General features: G+C 36.9%; 1 protein-coding gene across 1 annotated transcript in view; it reads right to left on the bottom strand.

The window, feature by feature from the left end:
* The window catches only part of SPATS2 (spermatogenesis associated serine rich 2), a 154919-nt gene that overhangs the window by 36957 nt on the left and 99555 nt on the right, over positions 1 to 18407 (bottom strand). Inside the window, exon 3 of the mRNA XM_027967373.3 lies at positions 5905 to 5984. Coding sequence (XP_027823174.1) covers positions 5905 to 5984 — 80 coding nt within the window. The remainder of the gene's footprint in view (positions 1 to 5904; positions 5985 to 18407) is intronic.

Here is an 18407-nt window from a genome sequence, read left to right on the forward strand (position 1 = left end):
CTCTGGTTCCTCTGCCTTTTCTAAATCCACCTTGAACATCTGGAAGTTCATGGTTCACGTGCTGTTGAAGCCTGGCTTGGAGAATTTTGAGCATTACTTTGCTAGTGTGTGAGATGAGTGCAATTGTGTGGTAGTTTGAGCATTCTTTGGCATTGCCTTTCTTTGGGATTGGAATGAAAACTGACCTTTTTCAGTCCTGTGGCCACTGCACTGCTGAGTTTTCTAAAGTTGCTGGCATACTGAGTGCAGCACTTTCACAGCATCATCTTTTAGGATTTGAAATAGCTCAACTGGAATTTCATTACCTCCACTAGCTTTGTTCATAGTGATGCTTCCTAAGGATCACTTGACTTTGCATTTCAGGATGTCTGGCTCTAGATGAGTGATCATACCATCGTGATTACCGGGGTCGTGAAGTCTTTTTCATATAGTTCTTCAGTGTATTCTTGCCACCTCTTCTTAACATTTTCTCCTTCTGTTAGATCCATACCATTTCTGTCCTTTATTGTGCCCATCTTTGCAAGAAATGTTCCCTTGGTATCTCTAATTTTCTTGAAGAGATCTCTAGTCTTTCCCATTCCATGGTTTTCCTCTATTTCTTTTCACTGATCACTGAGGAAGGCTTTCTTATCTCTCCTTGCTATTCTTTGGCACTCTGCATTCAAATGGACATATCTTTCCTCTTCTCCTTTGCCTTTCGCTTTTCTTTTCACAGCTATTTGTAAGGCCTCCTCAGACAACCATCCTGCCTTTTTGCATTTCTTTTTCTTGGGGATGGTCTTGATCACTGCCTCCTGTACAATGTCACAAACCTCTATCCATAATTCTTCAGGCACTCTGTCTATCAGATCTAATCCCTTGAATTTATTTCTCACTTCTGCTGTATAATCGTAAGGGATTTGATTTAGGTCATACCTGAATGGTCTAGTGGTTTTCCCTACTTTCTTCAATTTAAGTCTGAATTTGGCAATAAAGAGTTCATGATCTGAGCCACAGTCAGCTCCCAGTCTTGTTTTTGCTGACTTTATAGAGCTTCTCCATATTTGGCTGCAAAGAATATAATCAATCTGATTTCAGTATTGACCATCTGGTGATGTCCATGTATAGAGTCTTCTCTTGTGTTGTTGGAAGAGGGTGTTTGCTATGACCAGTACATTCTCTTGGCAAAACTCTGAACAGTAGTGAATCTAAAAACTCATTAGAAATGCCAAATTTCCCTTCAAAACAAACATGCCAAATTCGTCAGTTATTCCTAAGGTATTTTGTATCTTTTGAGGTTAAAAATATACACTTTACAATAATTGCATATTCTCTTTTCATTTTTGTATGTCAATTTTATATCCAGCTATTTTGATGACTTCATTATTCCTAATAATTTGTTGCTTTCTTGGTTATTCTATGTAGGCAATTCTATTATCTATAATAACAGCAGTTTTTTTCCCCTTCCTTTTTAGTCTTTATAATCTTCATTTCTTGTCTTACTGGACAATGTGAAATTGGTTATTTCTTCAAGAAGACCCTTTTTTTTTTTTGGTAGGGAGTGGTAGTTAGAAACCAAGATCTAAGAGCTAGGTGTGTTTATTGCTATTAGGTTGACGTAAAAGTAATTGTGGTCTTGCATTGCTGAGCTTTGCCGTTTGATATTGGACTACATTCTCAAATAAATGTGGTTATGTTATACATCATTTTAATGCACATTTCTCACTTTTTTTTTTGCTAATGACATTACTTGCTGTTTATTTTATATTTACTTTAGACTAGGGAAATGACATTAGACAAAAAGCAAATTCAAGCAATTTTTTTATTTGAGTTCAAAATGGGTCATAAAGCAGTGGAGACAATTTGAACATCAGCAATGCATTAGCCCAGATACTGCTAACGAATGCACAGTGCAGTGGTGCTTCAAGAAGTTTTGTAAAGGAAAGGAGAGCCTTGAAGATGAGGAGCACAGTGGCCGGCAACTGCAAACTGATTCTCTTTCAACTACACGAGAAGTTGCTGAAGAACTCAATACCAACCATTCTAACGTCATTTTGCATTAGAAGCAAATTGGAAATGGGAAGAAGCTTGGTAAGTGGGTACCTCAAGAACTGATAGCAAATCAAAAAAACCACTGAAGTGTCATCCTCTTTTATTGTGTAACAACAAACCATTTCTCGAATGGATTGTGATGTGTGACAGAAAGTGGATTTTATACGACTCCTGGCAATGATCAGCTCAGTGGTTGGATAGACAAAGAACTCCAAAGCACTTCTCAAAGCCAAAGAAAGTGAAACTGAAAGTGTTAGTCGCTAAGTTGTGCCCAACTCTTTGTGACCCCATGGACTGTAGACTGCTAGGCTCCTCTGTCCATGGGATTCTCCAGGCAAGAATATTGGAGTGGGTTGCCATTTCCTCCTCCAGGGGATCTTCTGAACCCCAGGATCGAACCTGCATCTCTTACGTTTTATCTTGTATTGGCAGGCAGGGTCTTTATCACTAGCATCACCTAGGAAGCCCCAAGAAGGTCCAAAGCACTTCCCAAATCCAAACTTGCACCAAAAAAAGGTCATGGTCACTGTTTGGTGATCTGCTGCTCATCTAATTCACTACAGCTTTCTGAATCCTGGCGAAATCATTACATATGAGAAGTATGCTCAGCAAATCGATGAGATGCACTAAAAACTGCAATGCCTGCACCCTGCATTGGTCAACATAAAGGGCCCAATTCTTCTCCATGACAACGTCCGAATGCACCTCGCACAACCAACACTTGTTTCAAAAGTTAAATGAATTGGGCTATGAAGTTTTGCCTCATCCGCCATATTCACTTGACCTCTTGCCAAACAACTACCACTTTTTCAAGCATCTTGACAACTTTTTGCAGGGAAAATGCTTCCATAACCAGCAAGAGGCAGAAAACGCTTTCCAATAGTTCGTCAACTCCTGAATCATGGATTTTTACATTATAAAAATAAACAAGCTTACTTCTTGTTGGCAAAAATGTGTTGATTGTAATGGTTCCTATTTTGACTAAAGATGCATTTGAGCCTAGTTATTATGATTTAAAATTCACGGTCTGAAACCACAATTACATTTGCACCAATCTAATACTAGGAAAATACTAGTATTTCCTAATACTGTGGAAAATTCTGAAAGAGATGGGAATACCAGACCACCTGACCTGCCTCTTGAAAAACCTATATGCAGGTCAGGAAGCAACAGTTAGAAATGGACATGGAACAACAGACTGGTTCCAAATAGGAAAAGGCCTATGTCAAGGCTGTATATTGTCACCTGGCTTATTTAACTTCTATGCAGAGTACATCATGAGAAATGCTGGGCTGGAAGAAGCACAAGCTGGAATCAAGATTGCCGGGAGAAATATCAATGACCTCATATATGCAGATGACACCACCCTTATGGCAGAAAGTGAAGAGAAACTAAAAAGCCTCTTGATGAAAGTGAAAGAGGAGAGTGAAAAAGTTAGCTTAAAGCTCAACATTCAGAAAACGAAGATCATGGCATCTGGTCCCATCACTTCATGGGAAATAGATGGGGAAAGAGTGGAAACAGTGTCAGACTTTATTTTTGGGGACTCCAAAATCACTGCAGATGGTGATTGCAGCCATGAAATTAAAAGATGCTTACTCTTTGGAAGAAAAATTATGACCAACCTAGATAACATATTGAAAAGCAGAGATATTACTTTGCCAACAAAGGTCCGTCTAGTCAAGGCTATGGTTTTTCCAGTGGTCATGTATGGATGTGAGAGTTGGACTGTGAAGAAGGCTGAGAGCCGAAGAATGGATGCTTTCGAACTGCGGTGTTGGAGAAGAAGACTCTTGGGAGTCCCTTGACTGCAAGGAGATCCAACCAGTCCATTCTGAAGGAGATCAACCCTGGGATTTCTTTGGAAGGAATGATGCTAAAGCTGAAACTCCAGTACTTTGGCCACCTCATGCAAAGAGTTGACTCATTGGAAAAGACTCTGATGCTGGGAGGGATTAGGGGCAGGAGGAGAAGGGTGACAGGGATGAGGCTGGATGGCATCACTGACTCGATGGATGCGAGTCTGAGTGAACTCTGGGAGTTGATGATGGACAGGGAGGCCTGGCGTGCTGCGATTCATGGGGTCGCAGAGAGTCAGACACAACTGAGCCACTGAACTGAACTGAACTGAATACTAGGATGTGATTATTTCTAGGTCCTCTCAGTTGATAGAACTAGGAAATTTTGGTTTTTACAACATAAGTTTATACTGACACCATCAGTTTAAATATAATATTAAAAGGCTTTTTTTTTTTTCTTTTTGCCACACCGTGCAGCATGCAGGACTGAACCTATGCCTTCTGTAGTGGAAGCACGGAGTCCTAACCAGTGGACCTAGAGAATTCCCAAAAGACTTTTTATAAAATGGTTTTTAAACATGTATTTCTCTTCTCTAAACTGAAAGTTTTTTAGCTCTTAAAAAGATTGACATATTTCTTGATTTGCTTTATTCTATAATATTTATAAAATAATTATAGAATATAATATTACTAATGAAAAAAGTTGAATTCATTTTCACTACATTCCTCTCAACATTTACAGTAAGAATACTAATATTGTGTTCAAAGTCAGTGGGAAGATTTGTTCTAGTTTACCTTTCCCTGAAGATGAAGCATTTTCAGGATCTCAACCTTATATAAGATCTCAGTTCCAATTTCTAACCCAGGACAAGCTTTGTGCTAAATCTGGGGCCTATGTGGTAAAAACCCATTTGTTACTGAGACTGGCAAAACATATCAGCATTACCTAGCTCAGGCTTACCACTCAGCTTTTTAGTTTCTTCTATGTTTTTGGCCCCTAGGGATTTCTCTTCTTGTGTTCAGCTATGCTTTTTTTCTTTTTTGGCCACGCCATGTAGCCTGCAGGATTCTTAGTTCCCAGAACAGGGGTTAAATCTGGGTCCTTGGCAATGAAAGTGGAGTCCTAACCACTGGACCACCAGGGAATTCCTTGGCTATGCATTTAAAATGATGTATATAATTTTCATTCTGTATTTGTAAGCATTTTACATTAGAAATGTAATGTAAAATTTTTTACAGATGAAGAGAAGTAAAGTATCTTGTTCAAGTTATTAGCAGAATCTGTAACTTGCCTTCATGTCATTCTATAATTTTTTTTGTTTCAGGCTTAACTGAACAATGAGGAAGTACAAAACTATACAAGCAGGATGGTATATAATCTATAATTCAAAGAGTGTGAATTTATAATATATACTTTTGAGATGAGCAAAAAATTACCATGATCACTAGAAAATGGGCTTCAGGCAAAACGTACAGATTCAATGATAAAGGTAAAATTCTCATAACTGAAAATGCAACATTGTTTATATTATTGAACCAATATGTATCTATGACTCCAGAATCAATGATTTACTTTCTAAATGAGATGGAGAACATATGTAAAGCTTTTATGTTTTTTCTCAATATAGCTCATAAAGGGTTATATTATTAAAGACAACCTGGTTCCCTTCCAAAGATACGTTACTTAGAAAATTTCTCCTCTTGCTCTAAAGTCTCCTGGTTTTAAAAATCCTCTTCAAGTGAATGGGACGATCCTACTCAAGACTATTCCTTAAAGAATGTTAGCAAATTAGATACACACTTAGCCATACACATACTGTTGTATTAATTAATATTAAGATGTCTAAGAGAATTTAGAAATATATGTATATGGATACATGTAAAGAAAATTGTTCATACTTATAGGCTCTGATTCCTCAAAACCTTCATGGCAGTTACTCTCTGATATACAGTGGCATTCATACAGTTTTGTTCTTAATTTTCACTTTCTTAATGAGTTTGTAGCCAATGATTTTATTAGTACCTAAATTTTAACAAGACATTTAAGTTTCCTATCCACAGTAAACAGACATACCTTTTCTTTCATGTTTTCAAAAGCTCCTCCTTGGGCCAGTACAGTATTGGACTGCAAATCAAAAATGAATCCTGATGAATCTGAAAGAATGAGAAGAAAAAAATATATTCAACAGGGTCCAAAACTAACATAACAGCCTGCAAAATGTAAGGGCCAATACTAGCTGCTTTTTTCCCATAAACAGCTAATAACTAAATATAACTTAATTTTTATTTTGCAAATTCTATTATATAACTGATAACTACCTTTGCATTCAAATTGTGAAATTAAATTTGATTTTAGTAGAAATTGTCACAGCTTGAGAAAAATATTGAAATCAATTATATTAGACTATACAGTAATCCTTGATATCTTTAACTATCTTAATATAAAAGCCCTTCTAAAAATACTGTAAGTAAATAGCTCAAGGTAAAATTTAACACTAAAAAATCTGAATATGTGAGAATGAAAGCTTCTGTAACATTAATAATAACACATAAAAGTACTTTCCATCTTTTAGACTACAACACACACACATCACATTCTTAAGACTATGTATTTCATATATTTGTGTTCCCAGTATAATATACAAAAAGCAATGTACCAGTGTTTATATTAATAGCATAAATGGGAAAACTTAGTTCAACGTAAGAAATTATAGAAAATAGTTTGCACTTAGAAAGAAAAGGCTATCTGTGAATTTAATAAGTTTCTTTACCCATGACTATGTGATCAACAAATTACCTCACCTTTTACACTTGATAACTTTGTTTTACTCTAATGAGATGTGATCCTAGGAAACAGCTAGAGTGCTTCTCAAATTCTGATGTGTATACTTATCATTGGGGGAATCTCAAGTTAAATAGCAGGTTCTGATTCAAGAGTCTGATGTGTGGCCTGAGATTTTTACTCTCAGGTGGTATCAACGTTGCAGATCCAAGCTATCATACTTGGGAATACTTTGGGGGTTCAAATTTCAACAAAGTAAGAAAAAGGGGAAAATTTGAGAAGAGGGGTTGCTATAGTCTGAATGTTTGTATTTTCACCTCCAAATTCATATGCTGAAATCCTAAAGTGATGGTATTAGTAGGTGAGGCCTCCGAAGAGCAGAGTTCTCATGAATGGGATCAGTGCTCTTATTAAAAAGATTCCATAGAGACCTCTGCCACCATGTGAGGACACAAAGAGAAGTCTGCAACCCAGAAGGCCCTCGCTAGACCATGTTGGCACTCTGATCTGGGATTTCCAGTCTCTAGAACTGTGAGAAGTAAATTTCTATTGTTTATAAGCTACTCAGTCTGTGGTACTTTGTTAGAGCAGTCTGAACAGAATAAGATGGGAGTATAAAACATACAGTAATATTTTAGTACGCTTTCCAAATTCTTTCAGTATTATTACAGATGTGTTTTAATTAAAGCCTCTTTCATAGCTCAATCTTTATCCTGTGTTTTATATAATGCCTCCTAGTTGCTGCAGAAGACTGATAATTTATACGTTAGAATGATAATAGTATTTTGTTTCTAAAAGTAGAAAAGAGGATATGAATAGATCCTGTGTCATTCCAAGAGAAAGTACACTTGCCAATTACCATTGAATTGTGAATCCACTTTTAACCTCTGTAATACTGGCAGTTTCATCGTTACCCAAAGGAAAAATCAGGTTACATTTACACAAACTCAATACTTAAAGCCGGAATTTTCTAGATGATGACCTAATATGGTCAACACTGAATTATCTTTATTAACCGCAAAGAAACATAGTATATACAGATGAAAATTTTACACAGCCAAAATACTATTGAGCAACCTTTTCAGAATTGCTTTAGGTTATCCAGATGATATAACTTGACTGCTGTTAAGTACAGCTGACCTTTGAACACTGCCCAGGTCTACTTATACACAGATAGTTTTCAATGGTAAGTACTATAGCATACACAACCTGCAGTTGGTTGAATCCACGGATGCAGAACTGTGGAAACTGAGGCCCAGCTGGAAGGATTTTCCACTGCACTCAGGGGTCAGCACCTTTAACCCCCATATTATCCAAGGGTCAACTCTACTCTCTCTCAAAGACACATTAATGAACACTGAGATGATACAAAGAACATCGGTAATCTTAGCAAAGAATCCAACCACCAACCTCTTTTAGGGAAAGGTGCTTAAATGCTCAGTTGTGTTTGACTCTTTGCGACCCTATGGACTGTAGGCTACCAGGATCCTCTGTCCATGGGATTTCCCAGGCAAGAATACTGGAATCGGGTACCATTTCCTTCTCCAGGGGATCTTCCTGACCCAGGGATCAAACCCATATCTCTTACATCTCCTGCACTGGCAGCAGATTCTTAAGAGGGGACACTTAATTTTATTTTTTTTCTTTTTATTTTAATTGGAGGCTAATTACAATATTGTAGTGGTTTTGGCCACACATTGACATGAATCAGCCATGGGTGTACATGTGTTCCCCATCCTGAACCCCTCTCCCACCTCCCTCCCCATCCCATCCCAAGAGGGGATACTTAAAACAGCATTTAGGGACCTATATTTAAATAAGCTATTGGTATCACTAACTTCTTATACATCATCTAATACCTTTTATTTTTTTCTGTTAAACACCACGCTAGATGAAATGAAGCGCAATGAAAACAAAGGGCAGTTCTACAAACACTTTCAGTGATCGCCTCCCCAAATTAGCGTAAGTATTATTAGAGTTTATCTGGCATACCAGTTGGGATAATGATTAAAAATACATACAGAAGCTATTTCAGTCAGGATCTCAGCAGGAAACAAACAGCACATTGAGAGTTTAATGAAGGGACTATTTTCGAAGGTGCTGGTAGGGAGTAGGGAAACCACAAGAGAGAGCACAGTACTCCTTGGCTAAGAACAGCCATGTATATTGCTACTGGAGGTTTTAAAGACGGTAAGGAGGGAGCAATCACTGGAATCCGGAGACAGAGGCCTCTTTCATCTTTGTTTCATCTGGTGTGGAGATGGCCATAGGATAACAGTCCTTTAATCAGAGGACACAGTAAGCCCACAGTGACCCTTCAGGGAAAAGACTAGGGGAACAGATACTCCTATCTTACTCTCCTCCCTGCCTCTGGTCTCCTGCTTTATGCTGCCCAACAGCCAAACTCAACCAGAAGCCCAAGGCAGGAAACCTGTAGTCTGACTTGCAGTCTGGACAGGTTAGCCTCCTGGGGTACAAATGCTCATTTTGTATTTATATTCTAAATCATAAGTTTGCCAAAATGGGAAAGCAATAATTTAACATCTTGTCTATTCACCAGCTAATATTGTCTTTTTACTTACACGAACAAACTCAAGTAGATTTAAAAAAACCCTGCTTCAATGAACTGGAGCTTAAGTGCCTCTCAACATTATAGGGAAAATAAATTTTAATTCCCACCAACAATATTTAGTGATTTAACAGTTCTCCTATTTTTTCATGCAAAGAAAGCCTAAGATTTACTTAATTCCACTGTTAGTAAATGAGGTAAGATCTCATCCTTTTGTACTTACCCTATGATAGAAGATCATTAATTTTTAAAGAAAAAAACTGAAGTTAAACTCAGGCAAGATTCATAAAGGGTATGAGGAACCCTTGAGATTATCATCTATTTCATTCTATCAGGAACCATCCCACAAGTTCCTTGGAATTATTTCAAATATCACACATTTAGGAACATTTTGCGGCTTCCCTGATGGCTCAGATGGTCAAGAATCCGCCTGCAATGCAGAAGACCTGGGTTTAATCCTTGGGATGGGAAGATGTCCTGGAGGAGGAATAGTTCCCATTCTAGCATTGTTGCCTGCAGAATTCCATGGACAGAGGAGCCTGACGGGCTATAGTCCAGGGGTTGCAAAGAGTCATACACGACTGAGTGACCAACACTAGTTTCAGTGGATAAAGTATGCTATTTATAGTATCACTGACATATTTGTAAACATTAGAAAACAAATTGTTTTCACTGGCTTCAAAAATCAGGCAAAAGTTGTTTCAACGAGGACAACATAGAAATACCTGAGTCTGACTATCTCATGTATCAAATCAGACTTGAACAAGTTTTCTTTTTTTTAACTGAGGTATAATTGACACACGCATATATATCATTACGTAGTTTCAGGTATGTAGCATGATTTGATATTTGTATATATTGTGAATTGATCACAAAAAGTCTAGTTAATATCTATCAACATACACAGTTAAGGGAAACTTTTTTCTTGTGATAAGAACTTTAAGATATATTCTCTTAGCAACTTGTAAATATGCAATACGCTATTATTAACTAGAGTCACCATGGTATACATTATATTCCTAGGACTAATTTATTTTATAATTGGAAGTTTGTACCTTTTGACCTCCTTTACCCATTTGGCCCTCCTCCCACCCAACATTTTTGATAACTATCAATCTGTTCTCTGTATCTATGAGCTCTTTTCCTCTGTAAGTTTTGGATCCCACATATAAGTGAGATGATACGGTCTGTCATTCTCTGACTCATTTTACTCAGTATAATGTCCTCAAGGTCCATCTGTGGTGTCACACATGGCAAGATCTTTTTATGGCCGAATGATATTCCACTGTATAAATGCACACCACATTCTTTATCCATTCTTCCACCATATGAAGACACTCAGGTTGTTTCTGTATCTTGGCTTTTGTAAATCATGCTGCAATGACCATGGGGTTGCATATGTCTTTTCAAGTTAATGTTTTTGCTTTCTTTGAATACACAACCAGAAGCTGAACTGATGAAATGTTCTATATTTCCTGGCCAACACATGTTATTTCTTGTCTTTAATAATAACTATTTTTACAGGTGTGAGGTAGTATCACATTATGGTTTGGGCTGCATTTTCCTGATTAGTGATGTTAAGCACCTTTTTATGTGTCTGTTGGACATCTATCTCTATGTCTTCCTTATAACTGAACACATATCTCAACAAACTTTGAAACACAGTCTAATTGTTTTTAATTAATAATTTAACCTGAAGACCATACTGTATTTTCATAATTAATTTGGTTAAAAGTTCTGATTATATTCACAACTCTGAGGATGGCAGGAAGAAAGGCAGGCAAGCAGGAAGGGACAGAGGGAAGTGGGAGGGAGGAAAGGAAGAGAGAAAACAAGTATTGGTGAGGATGTGGAGAAATTGGAACAGTCATACATTGCTGGTGGGAATGTAAAATGATACAACTGCTATGGAAAGCTATATGGTGGCTCCTTAAATAACTGAAGATATAATTATCATGATATAGCAATTCCATGCCACTCTAATGGCAGAAAGTGAAGAGGAACTAAAGAGCCTCCTGATGAGAGTGAAAGAAGAGAGTGAAAAAGCTGGCTTAAAACTCAACATTCAAAAAACTAAGGTCATGGCATACAGTCCCATCACTTCATTGCAAACAGATGGAGAAAAAGTGAAAACTGACTGATTTTATTTTCTTGGACTCCAAAACCACTGCAGACACAAAATTAAAAGACACTTGTTCCTTGGAAGTAAAGCTAGGACAAATCTAGACAGTGTATTACAAAGCAGAGGCATCAGTTTGCCAAAAAAGTTCTGTATAGTCAAAACTACAGTTTTTCTGGCAGTCATTTACAGACTTGAGAATTGCACCATAAAGAAGGCCGAGCACCAAAGAATTGATGCTTTCGAATTGTGGTGTTGGAGAAGACTCTTGAGAGTCCCATGGACTTCAGGGGATCAAATCAGTCAATCCTAAAGGAAATCAACCCTGAATATTCATTGGAAGGACTGATGCTGAAGCTAAAGCTCCAAAACTCTGGCCACCTGATGCAAAAAGCCAACTCACTGGAAAAGACCCTGACGCTGGGAAAGATTGAGGGCAGGAGGAGAAGGGGTGGCAGATGATGAGATGTTAGACAGCATAACCATGAATCCAAGCAAACTCTGGGAGATAGTGAAGAACAGAGGAGCCTGATGTGCTGCAGTTCAGGGGTCGCAAAGAATGGGACACGACTTAAGAGACTGAACAACAACAAATGCACATACTAGACCCCCACCACAACAAATGAGGAGGAGCTGATTAAAAGCTTTACCACTTGGCGTTCTACCTAAAAACACTTAGCAGAATTACTATTATGAAGGCATGGTAAGGCTCCCTGAAAGGACTGAAGTGAATTCAATCTGATCAATGTGAAGACTGTTTCTTTCATGGAAAAGCCTGTCCCCCCAAATTCCTGGCTGCTTACAATAGAGAGAAGCATAGAGGGAGCTTCCCAGGCATGGAGTAGGTCTAAGGATTCTCACAGGGGTTACTGAATGCGTGTCTTTGAATTTAACAACTAAAAACCTATTGTTTTAGATTGTTTATGTATTTTTTCACTGACATGATGGTAAATTATTATATTATCTTATCTGACAAGCAAAGAGAAAGATGGAAATATGATCCCTTCCAAAATACCTTCTCTTAACTTTACAATGATGAGAAAAATCAGTTATGGTACTATTCTGTACCCAAAGCCTGCAGTAAGAAACCTACTGCAGAATCAAAGACTGAGCCCAAGTTTTATGCTATCCATTAGTGCTGTAACTCATCGAGTATACTAGTTCTCAAGTTGCATTATTTCAACAAAAAGGTGGTATATCCTTTCTTCCAAGGATCTCAGATTTTTATTATTACTCCCTGATATTCCTCATACATACATGAAACAAGCTGGGTAACAAAATTATTAACACTTCACCATGGCCAAAGACAGACCATACATTTAAGAGCCAATTAAATGCAGATAAGACCAAGGGTGAAGAACTCTAGACAACCTAACAAGTGTGATAATCACTTGTCACATTTTCTCAAACCATCAACTCCCTCTTAAAAATTAAAAAGCAAACTCAAAAGCAGAGGCAATGTGCCAGAAGTGTTATCTCATGAACAATGAAAGAATCTGAAGTTCTCCTTAGTACTCAACCATGTAAAAGAAAATAATTAGCCTCTTGCAATTGCTTTTTCTCATGCCAATTTTGAGAACAATCCACATGGTGGAGTTCATTTCCTTCACACGAACTAATGGCACGCATAGGGATGGGGGTTATATTGTACAGATGTGAGGGCAAGGAAAAGAGTACCGTCACAGGCACTACTGCTAAAGCCTAGGAGTGTATTCACAACTTCAAAATTGAAGATGCCACCAACTTTAGCTTCCTAGGTGGTAATTCTTTCTTCTGTCAGCTTATCCCCTAAGCTTGGAAGAATTATGACTGTTTTGTGTAAGAAATAAGATACCAATTATAAAAGGTGGGCGGATTATGTATAAATAAAGGGGAATCAGGCTTAGAAGGAAAACAAATCAGAGATGAGAAATTAAGAAAGGTAACTATGTCAAAGTGCCATTTTGTAAGATTTCTAGTTTGCTTTAAGTATTTCTACTATAGTGTACTGTTGCAGCTTTCTGAAATGCTAACACTTTTAAAATATATTAAATTGTTAAAAGTTATTTAAGAAACCTCCATCCTAGTTGACAATGGCCTAACACAAAAAATGCTGTTAGTAGGTTGTAAGGGGTCTCATCAACTGGTCTTCTTAGCCATTTCAGATAACTAATGTAGCTTAAATGTCCAGAAAAACCCACACTTCAACAACTGATCTGCTAAGTGGGTCTTTCATGAAAGGGAACAGTTTTCTACCTTTCTGTTATTTCTGCTGACATTTACCATCTAGTCTTTTGTTTTGTTTGTTTTTCACCCTTGTTGTAAGGCTTGTGGGACCTTAGTTCCCCCCAAGCAGGGACTGAATGAATGAATGAAGCCACATCCTCGGCAGTGAGCACGGGTCCTAACCACTGGACCAGCAGGGAATTCCTAAGCAAGTCATCTAGGTGTATTTTGTGCCTCTTTTCATAGACATTTACGTTGGGAAATTTCCTAACATCTAGAATAAGTTCTGACTTTTCAAGGTAGAGCTTGATGGAAAGTCACAGTTTTTATTAAGCAAGAAATTAAATTCTACTTTACTCTTGCTAGTAGATTTTCCCAGGTTTCAAGCAGATACAACAGAATAAGCTTCTATTTTTTAAGTTCCAAAAGTTCTTGAATGGTCTCATTATTTAAAAAGTTTGCTGGCTGAATGGAAGATAGGAAATTCAGTCCACCACTTTTCAAATTTTTCTTAGTGATATATTCTAGAGAATAGCCAGGAGGCAGTAATATTGATTTTAATGTCCAACCTCTTCTGTCTCAATGCCATCTCTCATTAGTCTGGAAATAGTATTCCCATATATGAAATAAAATACGTAATTTAAAAAATTATTTCCTTTTCCATACTGTCCTTCAGACTCTCAGAATCCTGCCGACTGTTTCAGAAAAGAAACTCAACTTCGTAAGTTGAAAAGATTAAAGCACTTAAAAACTATGATTTAAAAAAAAAAAGAACTCAGCTAAATCTTCAATGACAAGATCAGTACATGTTATTTGCTGATTCTACATTATCTCTGAACTAATATTTTATTTGCAAAACTTTGTACATAAATCCACAGATTACATGAATTCAAATAGCTATTTAGAAAATTATGAAGCCACATGGCAATTATTTTGATATCTGCTTATAGCCAACTTTCAGTTTTTTTTTTTTTTAAGGAAAGTAGCACTAAAATAGAATAAAAAGTAAAATATCTAGCTAAATTTTTCTTTATTTCCAAGTAGTGAGAAAGACTGACTGTGTTTCATCTTTCCACTTGTTAATCTCTTCCTGCCCTTTGTGAAAGTAAAAAATAAACTGTGGTGTGTCTAAAAGATGGATAGCCAGTAAAAATGTGTGTGTGTGTGTTTATGTGTGTGTATAATCAAGGAAACTAGATAATCCAAAAATCAGAAAATCAGTCTGTGAATAAATCAAGTCTTCTAATATGCATCTGTGTGAGCTGAGTCTGAAGAAAAACATTACGTCTGAAGAAAAAACATACTTTCCCCTACCAAGGGCCTATTTTCAGTCTCTCTTACAAGTCAAACCCTCTTTACAGGTTTTGCTAATATTTCTCTAGTTAATGGCTCTTCTATTTTATGGAATCATCAGTCTTGGATGTCCTTACAATATATGTCATAGTTCTGGGTTTAAGATAGGAACTGGGTGAGTTGAACGCATAGGTTTTTATTTTTGTTTTTTTAAACTGTTTTTTGCTCCTCATGGTCCTTCAGATTTTCAAGAATTCTGCCAGCTAATCCAGGAAAGAAACTCAATTCCATAAGTCAAAAAAATTAAAACACTTATGAACTATGATGTTTAAGAGTAAAACAAACCTTCAGTTACTAAGATCAGTGCACACTAACTGGCAGAATTCCTGAGAAGTTGAAGGAGAGTAAGGAGGAGCAAATCTTTTTAGAATTCCTATGTGGTAAAACTAATTTCTGTTTAGATTTAAGAGACATCCTACTTGTCATTATAAAAGATTTTGCTGTGGATGTTCCTTCTAATACTGTAAAATAGTGAATGTCTTCCTTCTCTATCCCAACTCATCCCCCTACTTCAAACTACAGGAATGAACAAGACAAATCTAATTACATACTTCTGTCTCCAACAAAATAATGACTTTTCTCATAATATATAGCACTGCAAAATCTGTCACTCTTCATTCATTAACCTTCGTGCAAATAAGAATTAAATGTCAGCTTTTCTTTCTTAAAATGACTTAGGGATCAATAACCTACTTTGATTATAAATATTTCTATTTCTAAATAGTTGTTACAATTATCACAAAGTGGACACTAGATTTTAATATTATACTTCTGAATGTAAGAAACATACTACCTAAATAGCACACTTGTTTAAGTCCATCTATCTTAGTAAATTCTTTAAAAAAATTTTTTATTGTGAAATATATGGAGTTATTATATTTGAAATTACAATTACGGAATTAAATACTTTATGTGTGTGTGCCTTTACAGTGCCTGTAAGATCATGTGTCTTCTTACAAGTAAATATAGTCTATTCTTTGCTAAATAATATTTTATTTCATGACTCAGTTCAGTTCAGTCGCTTAGTTGTGTCTGACTCTCTGCGACCCCAGGAATCGAAGCAGGCCAGGCCTCCCTGTCCATCACCAACTCCCGGAGTTCACTCAAACTCATGTCCATCGAGTCAGTGATGCCATCCAGCCATCTCATCCTCAGTTGTCCCCTTCTCCTCCTGCCCTCAATCCCTCCCAGCATCAGAGTCTTTTCCAATGGGTCAACTCTTCACATGAGGTGGCCAAAGTATTGGAGTTTCAGCTTTAGCATCATTCCTTCCAAAGAACACCCAGGACTGATCTCCTTTAGAATGGACTGGCTGGATCTCCTTGCAGTCCAAGGGACTCTCAAGAGTCTTCTTCAACACCACAGTTTAAAAGCATCAATTCTTCGGTGCTCAGCTTTCTTCACAGTCCAACTCTCACATCCATACATGACCACTGTAAAAACCATAGCCTTGACTAGACAGACCTGTCCATTGTTAATCTAATCTGCTAATGAAGGACAACAGAAGCCAGTACAATCAATATTGTTTTGAATATTCATGTACCAGTCTCCTGGTGTACCTGGAAACGCATTTCTCTTGAGTATACTCAGGAACAGAAGTTAAGTCATGTTTATTTCTCCAAAGAAGACATACAGATGGCCAAGAGGTACATGAAAGAATGTTCAACATCACTAATTATTAGAGCAATGCAAATCAAAACTACAATGAGATATCACTTCACACCAGTCAAAATAGCTATCATCGAAAAGTCCACTCACAATAAATATTGGAGAGGGTGTGGAGAGAAGGGAACCCTCTTACACTGTTGGTGGGAATTTAAATTGGTATAGCCACTATGGAGAACAGTATAGAGGTTCTTTAAAAAACTAAACCTAGAGCTACCATATGACCCCACAACCCCACATCTGATTGTATATCTGAAAAAAAACAACAACATGGTCCGAAAGGATACATGCACCACAACGTTCACTGCAGCATCGTTTACAACAGTCAAGACATGGAAGCAACCTAAAAGCCCATTGACAGAGGAAGGGATAAAGAAAATGTGGTACATATACACAATAGAATATTACTCAGCCATTAAAAAGAATGAATAATGCCATCTGCAGCAACATGGATGAACCTAGAGATTGTCATACTGAGCGAAGTTAAGTCAGACAGAGAAAGAGACATATCAGAAATATTCTATGACATCCTTATAAGCAGAATCTAAAAGGAAATGATACAAATGAACTTATTTACAAAATAGAACAGATTCACAGACTTAGAAAACAAACTTATGGTTGCTGGTGGGGAAGGATGGGGGACAGGATAGTTAGAAAGTTTGGGATCGACATGTACACACTGTTATATTTAAGATGGATAACCAACAAGGACCTACTATATAGTACAGGGAACTCTGTTCAATGTTATGTGACATCCTGGATGGAAGGGGAGTTTGGGGGAGAATGAATACATGCATGTATATGGCTGAGTCTCTTTGTTTTCCACCTGAAACTATCACAACATTGTTAACTGGCTATACTGCAAAATAAAATAAAAAGTAAAAAAAAAAAAAAATCATAGGGTATGCATATCTTCAGCTTTAGTATGTAATATCATACTGCTTTGCAACTTTCTTTTCCCATCTTGTGACCTATCATTTTAATTTCTTGACTGTACCTTTTGATAAATATAAGTTCTTAATTTTAATGTAATAATGCATTGACATGAGTTTTTTTTCTGTTATGATTAGTGATTTTTATGTCTATTTTAAAAGTTCTTCCCTGAGATGATGTCAGAAACTTACTTTGAAATAATCCACTAGGGGTGAAGAAAAAAATTGGACATGTGTTGTTAATTATGGACCTGTGTTATGGGTTTATGGGAATTCACTATATTATTCTCTCTACTTTTTATATAAAAATTTGAAGTTTTCAATAGTAAATTTTTTTAAAATGTTATTAAAAATTCCTGGATTTAAGTGATTATAACAAGGTTGCAGGATACAAGGTTAATATACAACTGCAATGAACAAGTGAAATTTTTCTTTAAACAAGTAAAATTTGAAATTAAAAAACAATATATTAGCATATCAAACAAAATAAGATATAAATTTAATAAAGTATGTGTAAGATATATATGAGGTAAACTATAAACTACAAACCTCTGAGGAAAAAAATGAAAGAACTAAATAAATGGAGAGATATTCTATGTTCATGGACAGGAAGATTCAATATTGTCAAGATTTCAGTTCTTTCCAATTTGGTCTACAGATTAAATGCAATCTCAATCTCAATCTCAATCAAAATCCTAGCAATTTGTGAATATTGACAAACTGATTCTAAAGTTTCTATGAAGGACTTCCCTGGTGGTCCAGAGGGTAAGGTCCTGGTCTGGGAAGACTCCACATGTCATGGAGCACCTAAGTCATCTGTACCACAGCTACTGAACCTTCACTCTAAAGCCCACATGCTGCAGCCACTGAGCCCTCATGTTGCAAACTACTGGAGCCCGAGTTCAAGAGCCCACGCTCTGCCTCCAGAGAAGCCACTGCAATGAGAAGCCCC

Source organism: Ovis aries, chromosome 3 (assembly GCF_016772045.2).
Source record: "Ovis aries strain OAR_USU_Benz2616 breed Rambouillet chromosome 3, ARS-UI_Ramb_v3.0, whole genome shotgun sequence".
Classification (NCBI taxonomy): Eukaryota; Metazoa; Chordata; class Mammalia; order Artiodactyla; family Bovidae; genus Ovis; species Ovis aries.